Source organism: Podarcis cretensis, assembly GCF_951804945.1.
Source record: "Podarcis cretensis genome assembly, chromosome: 12".
Taxonomy (NCBI): Eukaryota; Metazoa; Chordata; class Lepidosauria; order Squamata; family Lacertidae; genus Podarcis; species Podarcis cretensis.
In genome coordinates, this window is record NC_137181.1 from 2403600 (window position 1) to 2419363 (window position 15764).

The window sequence follows — 15764 nt, forward strand, 5'->3', positions numbered from 1 at the left end:
TACAGGAGAGGACAAAACTGCCCTCTGGGTGGAAAATTTAAGAGGAGCTGCATTTGGTCTCCTGCAGTTCTTGGAGAAGCAGCCAAGAGGAGCAGCAACAGGAGGAGGAGACCCACACGGAGCGAGACCCACACAGAGGGAGACCCACACCTCAGACGGACGACAGGTTGGTATTTGGGAGAGGGAGCAGCAGCCACAAGGTTTGACTTTAAGTCTTCTGTATCTCAACCTGCCTCAGAGATGCTCAAGGTCTGCTTTGTTTGACCTGTTGCTAGAGACTGAGTTAGAGCTTTTGGGTCATTCCACGCCAAATAACCTGATTTTAATACTCGATTGTGCTCTCACGACTCACATTTTCTTCCAAAAAAATTATGTGTAGATACCTATGAGAAAACGTCAATTTATTTTCTAAAGTTTTTTTGGTCCAAAATTGGACAAGGGAGAATTTTTTGAAAATTTCAATTTTCATGCGACTTAGGCTAATGCAATTTCTTGCAGAAGTGTTTTACACAATAAAATGAACAAGGGGTCTGAGACACATTTTGTTTTTATTATATAATCAATAAAACTTAATTTTTAAAATATATCAGATGACACTGTAATATAAGAGATTACAATTTTAACTATTCTCATGAATGTGAGAGTTATTTCAGGTTCAAAGAGACATTAAACCTGTCCAAAGAAGTAATTTGTTTTGTAAAAAATTTACTTCAAAATCAATTTATTTTATAACCACAAAAAACACCCTCCTTATTTTGATAACATAACAAGTATATGGTTAGCCCATTCTACAACAAAAGTATGATACACGTGTTAGTTGTGGTTTGCGCACTATGGCTTATTGAACCTACCGGGAATAAAATGACCAGAATTCACTTTGAATAGTCTGTGACCCTCTTCTGTGGCACTTAATACCATTTTTATACCTTATTTTGAAAGAGACCACAATTACCTTTATTTTGATACCAAAATAAGCCCAATCGGTTGAAAAATAAGCAAAACAGGAGGTTTTTCCTACACTGACGCAGAAATTGCATTAGCCTAAATCGCCTGAAAATCGAAAATTCCAAAAAATCTCCTGCACCCAATTTTGGACCAAAAACCTTTAAAAATTAATTTGAGGTTATCTCAACATAAAACACATAAAAACTTTTGCCTGTATAATAATGAATCTTTTCCTTTTGATTAAATTTGTAGTTAAAGGAGCCTGACAATCTGCAGGAACATCCTTCTAGCGGTTTTAAAGTTTATTTTTAAAAGAACATGTCCTTCCCCCTGGCAGAATTGGTTGAATGAATTGTGCAATTGTTGCTGTCATGCAAAATGTTACAATTGTGTTACTACCTACCTTACTGGGTTTTGCAAAATGCTATTCTGAATAATACTTTTTTATACAGTAGATTAGGGGGCAGTGGAGATGGGTTTAGAGAACCAAAAGGGAGGTGGCCCAGAAAATTATGTATTTTCACACAGGGAACCTTTCAAAGGGCATTTGTAAAGAACTGCGGAGCGGTTTTTCTTTTCTGCCAGAAACGGCTGCGATCAGCAGACATGGTCACACTTTTCTAAGGGGTGAAGTCTGCCAATTCCACAATTTCTTCAATGGTTGAACTCAACGGCTTCAAAAGTCTGTTCTCGGGGCAAAGCTAGCCCTTTCTTAACCCGGGTCTGTGAGGAATAGTGAGGATTTTTACTCTGGTGGGAAGCTTGCCCCACTTTACCAGCACCCGCTGGACAGCCACAAGGGTCCAACTGGATTCTGCACTGAATGCGACACGCTCATCCTTTTCCGCTCTTTCATATTCAAGCACCATAAGATGCACCTAGTTTTTAGAGGAGGAAAGGGGGAAAGCCCCGTTTTTTGGGGGTCAGCTCACAGTTGAGTAGGTTCTTTTGCAAAGGGGGAAAGCCAGCCAGCAACAGGAACGCCCTTCCTGAAGTTCCTGAATGCAGCATAGTTCCAAGGCATACTGAGAACGCACAGTGGTACCTCGGGTTACAGTTGCTTCAGGTTACAGACTCCGCTAACCCAGAAATATTACCTCGGGTTAAGAACTTTGCTTCAGGATGAGAACAGAAATCGTGCTCCAGCAGCGCGGCAGCAGCGGGAGGCCCCATTAGCTAAAGTGGTGCTTCAGGTTAAGCACAGTTTCAGGTTAAGAACGGACCTCCGGAACGAATTAAGTACTTAACCCAAGGTACCACTGTATCTCATACTAAGGCAGCAAACAGGGGCACCGACTTGCCCCCCACATTGAGGGGGCCCAGTGTCACGTGATGTTTCTGAGAGAGAAGGGTGAACATTGCCCTCCATGCCTCCCCCCCCCCTTGGCAGGCCAGTGCTCACGGGGGGCAGTGGGGGATGGCGGCCCCCTCTATTTGGGGGGAGTTTGACCTCCTGCCTAGGTAGTGAAAACACCCCACTGTTCTGGTGGAATTAAGCAGAGGTGGGGATCCCTCCTGCAGGAGGAAATGGAGGGTGGGAAAATGTTTTGCAAATGCCACAATGCATCTTCCGCACTTGGTTTTGTAGAGGCGGTTGGTGGTTGAAGGCAAAGTCTGCCCTCCCGGGAGATGCTCTAAAACGGAGGGGAAAAGGGGGCACGATCCATGCCAAGGATTCACCCTTTTCTGTTTTTATATAATTTTTATTACATTTTCTGTTTTACAATTTCAAATATTCATTTTACATCCTTGAAATAGCAACCAATTCCCTTCTTCTCTTTCTGAGGTTCTTTTTGCATATCATAAATCCCTGCATATTTTACAAAAACTATACCAATCAGTATTCCATTATTACAGCCATCAAAACTTATTTACACTGTTGAATTTATCTTAATGCTGCCAGCGTTTTCAGCTGTACACAATTATTTCCCATATATTCAACAAACATTTCCCTATCTTCTCTAAACGTATGTTCTTCTTGTTCTCTTACTCTGTACGTTAAGTCTGCAAGTTGTGCATATTCAGTCAACGTGAGTTGCCATTCTTCTTTGGTTGGGATCTTGCTTGTTTTCCATTTGGGGGCTAAGAAAACACAGTCCGCAGTAGTAGCATACATAAATAACCTTTTTTGACACCTGGGAATTTCAGACTGAATTATCCCCAACAGAAAGCACTCTGGGTTTTTTGGGGAAAGCACTTTTAAATATATTTTTTTTTTCAATTCATTATGAATAATTTCCCAATACTCTCTTACCCTTTTACAAGTCCACCACATATTAAACAACATTCCCTCTACCTCATTGCATCTCCAGCAGTTATGTGATTCTGTCTTGTACATCTTAGCATGTCTACTCGGAGTAAAGTACCATCTGTCAATCATTTTCAGGTAGTTCTCCTTCAAAGAATAACATGCTATAAAGTTCAAGTCACTTTTCCAGAGTTTTCCCCAGAGGTTAAAATCTATATTGTGTCCTAATATCTATTGCCCAGTGTGTCATTGAGACTTTGACAAGCTTGTCTTTTGTTTCCCAGTCTAATAACAAATTATACATTTTTGACAAATGTTTCTCTTTGCTTAATAGAAGTTTCTTTTCAGATTGTGAGCTTTGGTCCCAAAAAACATTTTTCCTGTCTGTTTTAAACATTTCATGTAACTGATGACATTGTAGCCAGTCTGTCACACGGCTCCTTACACTTTCCATTGATTTCTATCTCATATAGAAATCCGGTTTCCGTCCTGGTTTTAGGACCGAGACAGCTCTGGTTGCCCTAACAGATGATCTCCGTAGACAAGTGGATTGAGGCAGGTCAGGACTGGTGATCCTTTTAGATTTGTCAGCAGCCTTTGACATGGTCGATCATGATCTTCTGGACCACCGCCTCGCAGGCATGGGGATACAGGGCATAGCCCGTAACTGGCTGTGCTCTTTTATCTCTGGTCGGGGACAGAGGGTGGCACTAGGGAGGGAAATGTTGTCGCGCCACTCCTTGGTGTGTGGAGTGCCGCAGGGCGCAATTCTCTCCCCGATGCTTTTTAACATCTTTATGCGCCCCCTTGCCCAGATTGTCCAGAGCTTTGGGCTGGGCTGTCACCAATATGCTGATGACACTCAGCTCTATCTGCTGATGGATGGCCACACCGACTCGGCCCTGGACACACTGACCAGATGCTTGGAAGCTGTGGCTGGATGGTTTCATGGGAGCCGGTTGAAACTCAATCCTTTGAAGATGAAGGTCCTCTGGCTGGGTCAGGATAGCATGGGGATGAGGGACCAACTCCCTTCTCTTGCGGGGGCCCAATTAGTGCCAGTGCCTTCTGTTAAGAGTTTGGGTATAATCAACAGCCAAGGCAACATTTTCCCACCTTCGCCGCATCAAGCAGTTGGTCCCTTACCTTTCCCGCCCTGACCTGGCCACAGTGATCCATGCGACGGTCATCTCCAGGCTTGACTACTGTAATTTGCTCTACGCGGGGCTGCCCTTGAAGCTGTCCCAGAAACTCCAGCGGGTACAGAATGCCGCAGCGAGGCTCCTCACGGGGTCTCTGCCATGGGAGCATATTCACCCAGTGCTTTTCAAGCTGCACTGGCTCCCGGTGGAGTACAGGGTCAGATTTAAGGTGCTGCTTTTGACCTTTAAAGCCCTTCACGGCCTAGGACCCTCGTACCTACGGGACCGCCTCTCCTGGTATGCCCCACGGAGAGCCTCAAGGTCCATAAATAGCAACACCCTAAGGTCCCAGGTCCTAAGGAAGTTAGATTGGCTTCGACCAGAGCCAGGGCCTTTTCAACTCTGGCCCCAGCCTAGTGGAACGCTCTGCCTCATGAGACCAGGGCCCTGCAGGATCTGATTTCTTTCCGCAGGGCCTGCAAGACAGAGTTGTTCCGCCTGGCCTTTGGCTTGGAGCCAATTTGACTCCCTCCATCTCTTTCTTTTTCTTTTCCTTCTCCTCCTGCGAGGAGGCTACATTTTAATATTTTAATGTTGTATTTTAATTTTGTTTTAAGTTGTAATCATTCAACTTGTTTTTGTTATTGCTTGTAAGCCGCTCTGAGCCCGGCCTTGGCTGGGGAGGGCAGGGTATAAATAAAAATTATATATATATATATATATATAATTTTCAACAATTATAAAACATACTTTTATATCTTATAGTTTTTTTTTGTCAATCACATCTGAAAATTTTCCAATCTTTTTCACTTAATTTACATTTCTTACTTTCACTATTACTTTTAAGTATCATAACTAATGTCTCTCTTTTTTATCTTCTTTGCAATATTTCATATATTCCTCCTTACCAAACTTCTTGTAGTCCTACTAGTGTAATTTGTTGATTACAGTTGCTCTTCAAATAGTTTACATATTTATTCCAATCTTCTGTGAATCTCTGGTCCCGCAGGTTTCGAATCCTTCCTGTCATCTTATCCAACTCTGCGTAGTCCATTAACTTTGTCTGTCATTTTTCTTTTGTCGGTATTTCTTCTTGCTTCCATTTCTGGGCCAGCAATGCTCTTGCGGCTGTTGTTGCATATAAAAACAATTTAATGTCCTGTTTATTAATGTCCAGCAGGTTCAAAATGTTTCCCTCCAGAGCAGCATCGGAAGAGCCTTTGGCCAGTCAAATAAATGAGATTTGTGAGGGGAGTTCATCACGAGGAGTTCAAAATGTTCCTTTCCCTGGGGCAGGCGGGGGGGGGGGGATTTTGGGCGCAAAAGAGGTTGCCAAACTACAACTCCCACCGGCCCCAGCTAGCCTGGCCAAAGCGCCCGGTGGTGGGAGTTGTAGTTCATCAGCCTCAGGAGGGGACGGCCCCATCACATTTATACCGGGAGGCAAATTCCTGTCAGCTCTTCCACCCTCTGAATACACAGAATTTCCTCCTTCATCTGTGAGGGGTTTGAAGAGTTCCCCCAGAGCATGGCCCTGCTGCCCCCACAGTGCATAAAAATGGAAGATAATATTTATTGCGGTTGTTGTTTGTACAAGAGCCCTTCACCCAAACATCTCAGGGCCCTCCTGCCGGGGCGACTGCTTTTGCTCCAAAAAGCCTCTTCTCTCCTAATCTCATATAAATTGAGGCTGATTGTGGCTCAGTGTTGAGGGAAACCTTCCTCTACTGCCAAGAGCCCCCATATCTGAGGCCAAGATGGAGTCCCTGCTGACAACCTCTTTCTCAAAAGCCCAGGGGGGAGAACAGATCCCCGTGATGTTGATCCCTGTTGTATGAAGCCGACCAGCTTCCATGGATCCATTTTGGGTCCAGATACCAGGAAAGGGACGCAGGTGGCGCTGTGGGTTAAACCACAGAGCCTAGGACTTGCCGATCAGAAGGTCGGCGGTTCAAATCCCCACGACGGGGTGAGCGCCCGTTGCTCGGTCCCTGCTCCTGCCCACCTAGCAGTTCAAAAGCACGTCCAAGTGCAAGTAGATAAAGAGGTACCACTCTGGCAGGAAGGTAAATGGCGTTTGCGTGTGCTGCTCTGGTTCGCCAGAAGCGGCTTAGTCATGCTGGCCACATGACCCGGAAGCTGTACGCCAGCTCCCTCGGCCAATAAAGCGAGATGAGCACCGCAACCCCAGAGTTGGCCAAGACTGGACCTAATGGTCAGGGGTCCCTTTACCTTTACCTTACCAGGAAAGGGAGGGTTGTGCAACTAAGGACCTTGTTTCTGCATGGATCCAACTTGTGGCGAGGCTGGCGGAGGGGGTTGGACTAGATGGCCCTTGGGGGTCCCTTCCAACTCTACGATGCACCACTTAAGAGCCTTTTTGGAGTGAAATGCTGATGAGTGGAAACGGTTCCCACTATCTTGCAACTTCCTTCTTCTCCTGAAAGTGATGTTTTTCTCCCTGCACTTTGTCACTCCCAAACAGATAAAAGGAGAAGTGGCCTCTGTGGCTGAAACAGACTTGGGCTTTCAGAGGGGACCAACGCAAGTCGAGACAAACTCAAGCAAGAGAGCCACTTGTGGACAAAGGGAGAGTCATCCGTTTTCCACGTTTCTGGTAAGACGCGTTTGCACATTAGAAGTTGTCACGGCTTCTTTTGTTGTCCAAAGCTTCTTTTGCTTGTCTGCTGCAAACCGTTCCAGCTGGCATATTGCAGAGGGGACTTGGTGACGGGGATCTTGCGCTGATGATGCCCTCGCCTCCTGCTCTCTGGCTCTTTGGAAAGGCCACGAATCCAGCCTGACAGGGCCCAGACTCGGAGCAAAGGAATGAAGGCTGCAGCGCAAGGCTCTCCCGGGATTTGGGGTGGGACATGGGGGACCCCTGCCCTGACTCCTAAGATGCTGAGCACCTTTGCCACTACCTCTTGCTTCCTTGCAGGAGGGATGGGGCAGGCGGCTGTGGACCATCTGGGCTACTGCATCCTGGACATTTCTGTGTGTTCCCTTGGTTTGTTTTACCAGTCTCCATCAATTAATGAGAAAAGGAAGTGCATTGAAAATGGTCGGATTCATCAACATTCACTAAAAACAATATGTAAACCCCACTACGCCTAAACCAGTGTTTCCCAACCTTTGGTCTCCAGCTGTTTTTGGACTACAACTCCCATCATCCCTAGCTAGCAAGACCAGTGGTCAGGGATGATGGGAATTGTAGTCCAAAAACAGCTGGAGACCAAAGGTTGGGAAACACTGGCCTAAACCACATGCTGAAATGCTGCTCCCCCTTTTGTTGATGGTTTCCAATATGAAAGGTTCTTAACTACCATTTGTGGTGGGATCATGAGCATGTAAGCAAAATTTGGGATTTGGTGGTTTTTGAAATGTCCCTGGTTGTGTTTAGTCTCCATGTTTCTGGGATGTAACTCCAGTTTACATAGTGAGATACTAACAGCTCATTTGCTAACAGCTGCCCATTTAGTTGGAGCTCAGGACTGGAAGGATATTTCTATGTAATCTATTATGACCTGGTTTTAAAAAGCCTTAGGCATAGCCCCATCAGAGAAATTGACCCACCAAATCTGGGTTCTCAGAAGGGAAGTGGACCCGTTGCCTTTCTGCAGCTTATTTCACAATACAGTCACACAGGTGGCAAATTCCATCCCACTGTGATGTCATCTGGTGCTGATTTTGAATATTTTGAATGTGTGGTCTCCCATATGCTCCACATCACAGATAGAACTGCAGAGTTGGAAGGGGCCCGATCCTCTGCATTACTGGAATCACACCTGAATGTTCCGACTTGGGACAGTCCTGATTTTGTTTGTTTCTTTGATAACTGAGAAATTCTTACCCGAGATATGCACCCAGGTTCTAACTGGTAACTCAGAGCAGGGCTTTTAGTGTGGCTGCCTCTGATCTGTGGAAGAGCATTTCTGTCAAGATAGGACAGGCAGACAGGAAAAAAATAGAAGACATTTTTCTGTTCCAACAAGTTTGTGCCTTGACAGTCTGCTTGGCACTGGGTTTTTTATTTTGGAAGTTGCTACTATTTGTTTTAGAATATTTTTGAACTGTTTTCATTGCATTTTGTACTTTTTCCTGACACGTGTGTCGAAAGTGATAAAATCATAATGATAATGATAGGAAGAAGAGTACGTTTATTTTTCTAATACAGGTACATGTGTTTCTCTTTTAATTGTGACAGCAAGTTTGTTAAAAAGAAGATGGCGTCTTCCAGAACACAGGAAACAAGTGAAAACAAACCACCTCAGAAATATCTCAAAGAAAGTATCCTTGTAGAAAGGGGTGAACCTTCTGTTTATGCATTAAAACTGAAAAAGGCGTCTGAAATGTCCCCAAAGTACCATCTAGGCAAAGAGAACTTACAGATCGCCAACAAAGTGATCATGATGATGGGAGCGTCTGGATCAGGGAAAACCACTCTCATCAATGGGATGATCAACTACATCCTGGGCGTGCAATGGGGAGATGAATTCCGGTTCAAACTTATTCATGAAATGACAGGCAGAACCCAAGCAGAAAGCCAGACATCCGAAGTGATGGCTTATGTGGTGAACTATCAAGAGGGTCTCAAGATCCCTTGGTCTCTCACTTTTGTTGACACTCCAGGATTCGGAGACACGAGAGGAATAGAGGAGGACAAAAAGTTAGAGGAGAAGATCCGGGAGTTTTTCTCCATTCCAGGAGGCATTGACCACATCGATTGTGTCTGCTTTGTGGTCAAGGCTTCCACAAACCGCTTAACAGCAGCCGAGAAATACGTCTTTGATTCCGTGCTCTCCATCTTTGGGAAAGATATCAAGGAGAACATCCAGTTCCTGATCACCTTTGCAGATTCACAGACTCCCCTGGTCCTTAAGGCCATTAAGAAGGCCGACGTTCCATGCGCCAAAGATGGCAAGGGGAACCCCGTGCATTTCAAATTCAACAATTCCGCCCTGTTTGCCAACAACGTCATGGGGGACGGGGAGAGCCCTAACTTTGACGAACTGTTTTGGAAAATGGGTATGATCAGCATGAAGACCTACTTTGACTCACTAAGCAAACTGAATGTGAGGAGTTTGTCTTTGACGAAGGAAGTGCTCAGGGAACGGAAAGAGTTGGAGACGGTTGTGCAGGGCCTGCTGCCCCAGATCAAAACTGGGCTGGTCAAACTGGAAGAACTGAAGGAAACAGAACAAGCCCTTGACCAGCACAAAGCTGACATGGAGGCCAACAAAGATTTTGAGTATGAGATCCCATTCACCGTCAAAGTGAAGCAAGACCTCTCTGGAGCTCATCAATATGCAACCAATTGCAATAACTGCGAGTTAACCTGCCACTATCCTTGCTGGGCTAAATGGGACCTGCTGAACCGCTTTTGCTCCGCTATCAGTTTCTTCTCAGGAAAATGCAACGTATGTCCCGGCAAGTGCTTAGCCAGCGACCACCGCAACCAGGATTACCAATTTAAGGACGAAATAAGGAAAGAGAAGAAGACATATGCGGGGCTGAAGAAAAAGTATGAGCACGCCTGCCATGGGTTTATGACAGCAGAGCAGCTGATTTGGCACCTCAGCCGGGAGTACATCGAGGTAAGAGAAAATCTGATGAAAAACATTGAGAGAGCGTCTCAAAGCCTGCGGCGCCTGCAGGAAATTGCCCTGAAGCCCAACCCGCTTTCCACTCCAGAATACATCGACATGCTCATTGCGTCCGAAGAGGAGGAATGCAAGCTTGGGTATCAGAAAAGGATCCAGTTGCTCAAGGAGGTGAAGAAAGAAGCAGAGATCATACAGAAGATTGCGAAGAAGGAGGCTCTTCTGCCAGAGGAGGAGGAGATGCTGAATGAACTGAAGAAGGACAAAAGAAAATTCCTATTGGTATCCAAGTAATCCTCCCTAAATGAAGGGGCAACACAGCAGCTCCTGTTTAGCCTTAGATCTCTGTATAAGCAGCCCCCCCCCATATCCTTTTTGCTAAGTTCAGGGACTCTGAGGCTGGATCTACACTGACCTGTTTAACGTTATAAGAACGCTATCAGATATATTGTCAAGGCATTTATTCCAGGGTCCCGGGTCTGGATTCTTCCCATTCTTCCCTCTCTCTCTCCGGCCAGGCGTCTCTTTTGCTCTGTGCGCCCCCTGGGGGCGTTATGGGGGGGCTCTGCTCCCAGAGCATCTTCCTGGCCTCCCCCCCTTACTTGGCAAGATCCTTTCGTGGGCAGAGAGGGAATCCAGAGGCCGAGGAATATTTCTGGGGGTGCAGCAGCAGTGCAGCAACAGCCCCCGCCTCCCCCTGCTGAGTCTCTTTGGCAGAATGGGGGGGGAGCTGAGGAGGACCAGACCGGCTTGCAACTCGCATCCCGGGCCAAGCGCAGCCCAAGCAGCACCGCCAGCCTCTTCTGGGGTTTTAGAAAACATTAACTTGGGCGGGAACCACTGAGAAACTGAGATATGGCCGCTGACTCGCGCGAGGGTGGCGGGTGTACACGGGACTGGCTTACGCGCATGCAGGGGTTGCAGTGCAGTGAAATCTCCCACTCCGGGGAGTGGAGATGGGCCTGGGACGTCTTAGCCCAAGGAATGGGGGCCTTGCCTCCCCATCACCCACCCCCTTCTGGCTTGCGGAGGGGGGCAGTCTTGCAGGGACCCCGCCGCTCCTCAAACCTCTTCCTCAGCCAGACCAATACCTTAGAAGCTGTTTCCTCCGCCGCCACCCCCCCCCTTCAGGATGGGTTGCCCGGAGTTACAGGACTCGGGCTCTGCAACCGGGCGAGCCAGGGGAAGGTGGGGCGGAGAGAGATGCAACCTCCCCTTCACACGCACACGCGCAAAATCAAGAGTCAGGATGCTTCCCTGGGCTCCCCAAGAGGTGCCTTCTTCGCTGCCGAGGAGGAGGAGGAGGAAAGGGTTGAGCTCTCCAATTCCACGAGAACTACTCCTCCTGCTGCATCCCGAGCCCCCTGCTCCCTCCCGGGGCTTCCCTCATCCTGGAGAAAAGTTCAAATTCATCGAGGATTTGGTTTGTGAATGGGGCGGAAGGGAGGAGGAGAGCGTTGCGCCCCCTCGCCTCTCCAAAGCAGGGGATGCATAAGGGTCCCAGCCTGACGGAGGGGAGGCAGTGACAGAGCCCAAGGCACCCGGTGAACTTCTTGGCTGAGTGGGGAGTGGGTGCACCCTCTCTACTCACCCACCCCGCCCCACCTCCGAGCCCCACTGATTTCTCAGCTGGCGCAGAGGAGGGGATTATTGGGGTCTTCCCCGTTTCAGAATCAAGAAGCTCCGCACATCCCTGTGACTTGAATTTTAAGGCACTTTTGCGTCCTCATCCCTGTTATAAGAGCAGGCGGGAAGGAAGTCCGCCAAATCCTTTTTCTAGGTCGTCTGCTTTAGTGAGCCACTTCTGCTAACTAACGCTGCTGAACCTTCAACAGCCACCCAGTTGAAGGCCATTCCCAGATTCTCTGTTGTTCTGAAAACCAAAGTGGAAGCTGGCCCTGTTCTTCCCAGCATTTTGGGTGCCTGTTGGACCCAAATGTGCAGGGTTCGCTGGGTAGGATATTTATTTATTTTTTAAGTTACAGGTAGGTAGCCGTGTTGGTCTGCCGTAGTCAAAACAAAATAAATAAAAAAACAACACAACAAACTTCCTTCCAGTAGCACCTTAGAGACCAAGTAAGTTATTGGTATGAGCTTTTCTGTGCATGCACACAAAAGCTCATACCAATAACTAACTTTGTTGTTGTTTAGTCTCATTAAAAGGTTCTTTAATTCCTCCTCACTTTCTGCCATCAAGGTTGTGTCATCTGCATATCTGAGGTTGTTGATATTTCTTCCGGCAATCTTAATTCCGGCTTGGGATTCATCCAGCCCAGCCTTTTGCATGATGAATTCTGCAATGTGGGGCCCTCAATGTGGGCTTCCTCAGGACTCATTTCTATTGCAGCCATTGGATATATGAAAACTGACTCCTTTCGGAATAAAAATAGTCCAGACTCATAATTTTTCTTCAAAGCTTTACTAACCAAAACATGTTCAAAAACAGGTAGAAACCAATCAATGATACATTCAGAAAGTTGTATAAAGCACACACATATTCAAGCATAGGTTTGCCTTAAAAATATAATTACGATCAGTGCAAGAAATTCAAGCTTTGTCTCTCCCATAGCTTGCATTAGCCTGCACCCAGCCTCAGGCTACGCAGCTCCTTGAGAGACATCATTATCACACCCTTTCTCTGACTGTTGCATGGGAACAAAAGGCAAAGCCATCTCCATTCAAATGGTGAATTTGCAATTGAATACCTTAATCGCATGATCTAAGGTTAAACACTCATGTGAAGGCTAGCAGAGAACATCAGCCATTAATGATCAAGTCAGCTATAAGCTTGTTGTTGTTGTTTAGTCTTTAGTCATGTCCAACTCTTCGTGAACCCCTGGACCAGAACACGCCAGGCACTTCTGTCTTCCACTGCCTCCCGCAGTTTGGTCAAACTCCTGCTGGTAGCTTCAAGAACACTGTCCCACCATCCCGTCCTCCGTCGTCCCCTTCTCCTTGTGCCCTCCATCTTTCCCAACATCAGGATCTTTTCCAGGGAGTCTTCTCATGAGGTGGCCAAAGTCTTGGAGCCTCAGCTTCAGGATCTGTCCTTCCAATGAGTACTCAGGGCTGATTTCCTTAAGAATGGAGAGGTTTGATCTTCTTAGCATACTCCAATGCAATTTCCCAATATTAAACCCCTAGCAATAAACATACAGGCATTCTCCATTTCAGTGTGCAATTAAACTCTCCCAGGAGAGACATGTGGCTCGGGCTCACTGCAGGCTCCGTGGTGAGTGCCACCCAGCATTTTGTCACCCCCCTCAGTGGTGACTCCCAGGGTGGCTCACCCCCACCACACACCCCTTTCTCCGCCCCTGAAATCAGGACAGACTGAAGCACTTTAGCACATGCCTGTTGTTGTTGTTTAGTCGTTTAGTCGTGTCCGACTCTTCATGACCCCCTGGACCAGAGCACGCCAGGCACTTCTGTCTTCCACTGCCTCCCGCAGTTTGGTCAAACTCATGCTGGTGGCTTCGAGAACACTGTCCCACCATCTCGTCCTCTGCCGTCCCCTTCTCCTTGTGCCCGCCATCTTTCCCAACATCAGGGTCTTTTCCAGGGAGTCTTCTCTTCTCATGAGGTGGCCAAAGTCTTGGAGCCTCAGCTTCAGGATCTGTCCTTCCAGTGAGCACTCAGGGCTGATTTCCCTCAGAATGGAGAGGTTTGATCTTCTTGCAGTCCATGGGACTCTCAAGAGTCTCCTCCAGCACCATAATTCAAAAGCATCCATTCTTCGGCGATCGGCCTTCTTTATGGTCCAGCTCTCACTTCCATATATCACTACTGGGGAAAACCATAGCTTTTACTATACGGACCTTTGTGGGCAAGGTGATGTCTCTACTTTTTAAGATGCTGTCTAGGTTTGTCACTGCTTTTCTCCCAAGAAGCAGGCGTCTTTTAATTTTGTGACTGCTGCCACCATCTGCAGTGATCATGGAGCCCAAGAAAGTGAAATCTCTCACTGCCTCCATTTCTTCCCCTTCTATTTGCCAGGAGGTGATGGGCCCAGTTGAAGGGAAATTCTGTTCCTGCACATAACTGCGGCATTGTGGGAAGTCTCACTTATAATCTTTTCTCTGCTTCTGCACACACTGTACAAACCTGTTCCAAACACCAAGACATTCCCTCATCGCTCAGTTCATTTTAAGTTCATGATGACCTGTTCTCAATGCATAGCTGACCACATCTACGGAACTCGATTGTTATATTCTTTCATGTTATGATCAATCATTAGTAATTGTTTTAGTCATGCTATATCAATCTTTAGTTATAATTTAATTAGGAGGTTTCATGCCTGTCTAAGTTCCAGGCCCGTTTCCCAGCCTTTAATCTATTGGTGATTAATGTTTATATGTAATTCCCGCCTTGTACTTATGTTAACCAATCAGCAACAAGTTGCTTTGTGTTTGTATCAACAGTTGCTTTGTGTTTGTATCAACCAATCAGCCACAAGCACACCTGTGGCAATGTTTGTAATAATCAATAAAAGAGAGTTCCCGGGGCTTCCCCCGGCAGACGCCTCTCGTGACACCTACAACTTGTCTCCCGTGATTTTCATTCCTACATCTGGTGACCCCCGACGTGCCAGATCCCTTACGCAGCCGAACCCCTGTACTTCACTCGACTGGAAAAGTCTAAGCGCGCTAATTCGTGAGTATGGGAGGGGAATTGACTAAATTGCAGAAAAAACATGCCAGGGAATTGCTTTCTCTAGTTAGACAGCGGGTTGTGGGTGTTCATGTTTCCTTAAAAGAAATTGAACAATTGCTTTGTGAGATCGCTTGCCAATGCCCTTCCTATCCCGAGACTGGTTCTTTGGAGGTGGAGACTTGGCAAAAGTTCAGAAAGACTCTCTTCGCAGAACCGAGGGCTCCGATTCATTGTCTGCTCACCTGGCAGAAATGTGCAGAGGCCGTTGCTAAATTTGGACCCCAGGCGTCTCCTTCAGCCCCTGCTCTTCTGGCTGTAGCAGACAATCCCCCCCCCCCTTATCCAAAGCTTTTGCCTCCTTCTCCTTCGCAGCCCGGCCAACCCCTCCCTGCCTCTCAACCGTCTCAGCCTGCTTCCACCCCCCATCCCCCCTTCCCTCCCTCCTTTGCCTGCTCCTACTGGAGCTGTGCGTGCCGCACTTTCTCAGGCAAGGCAGAAAGGGCTCCTGTCCTTAGAGGATGAATCTGAGTGGGCTGGGGAATTACCATCTGCTTTCCCTATCTCTTATACAAACCAAGGAACTGCTCAACAACATGTGTTGTATGAGACACTTCTTTATTCTGTTATGAGAGAACTAAGGAGAGCCATTGCTGATTCTGGCTTAAAATCCTCTTATGTGACAGGGATGCTGGAGGGGATAGCAACTGGTTACACAATGCTACCCCAAGATTGGAAAGATTTGATGCGCATGCTTTTGTCTCCAGCGCAGTACAGTGGTGCCCCGCAAGACGAACGCCTCGCAAGACGAAAAACCCGCTAGACGAAAGGGTTTTCCGTTTTTGGAGGCGCTTCGCTAAACGAATTTCTCTATGGGGTTGCTTCGCAAGACGAAAAAATCTTGCGAGTTCCCGCTTTCCCCCCCGCTTTTTTCCGCCCTTTCCCTAAGTGCTAAGCCGCTTATCAGCTGTTCCGCTGATAAGCCGCTTCTCAGCTGATCGCTAAAAGCCGCTAGACTGCTAATAGCGCTAATCCGCTAAGCTGTCAATGGGCTTGCTTCGCAAGACGAAAAAACCGCTAGACGAAGAAAATCGCGGAACGGATTAATTTCGTCTTGCGAGGCACCACTGTATGTAGTTTTTGACAGTGAATTTAGGCATGGTGCTGTAGCCCTGT

General features: G+C 47.0%; 1 protein-coding gene and 1 long non-coding RNA gene across 4 annotated transcripts in view; one reads left to right on the forward strand and one right to left on the reverse strand.

Annotated features, from left to right (window-relative positions):
- Window positions 1–15764, forward strand: part of LOC307199076 (verrucotoxin subunit beta-like) — a gene marked incomplete at its 5' end in the record, with an annotated part of 126502 nt that overhangs the window by 41760 nt on the left and 68978 nt on the right. Inside the window, 2 exons of one of the 3 annotated variants that reach the window (XM_079946683.1) lie at window positions 6–166; window positions 6821–6952. The exons of 1 other annotated variant lie outside the window; for it this stretch is intronic. Coding sequence is in view for 1 of the 2 variants with exons in the window: in XM_079946679.1 (XP_079802805.1) it covers window positions 5490–5612; window positions 6821–6952 (255 nt within the window). Of the gene's footprint in view, window positions 1–5; window positions 167–5141; window positions 5613–6820; window positions 6953–15764 lie in introns of those variants that run through there. One more of the 3 variants, XM_079946679.1, reaches the window with a different exon arrangement.
- Window positions 1–15764, reverse strand: part of LOC307199310 — a 60529-nt gene that overhangs the window by 25734 nt on the left and 19031 nt on the right. The gene's annotated exons all lie outside the window — the stretch shown is intronic.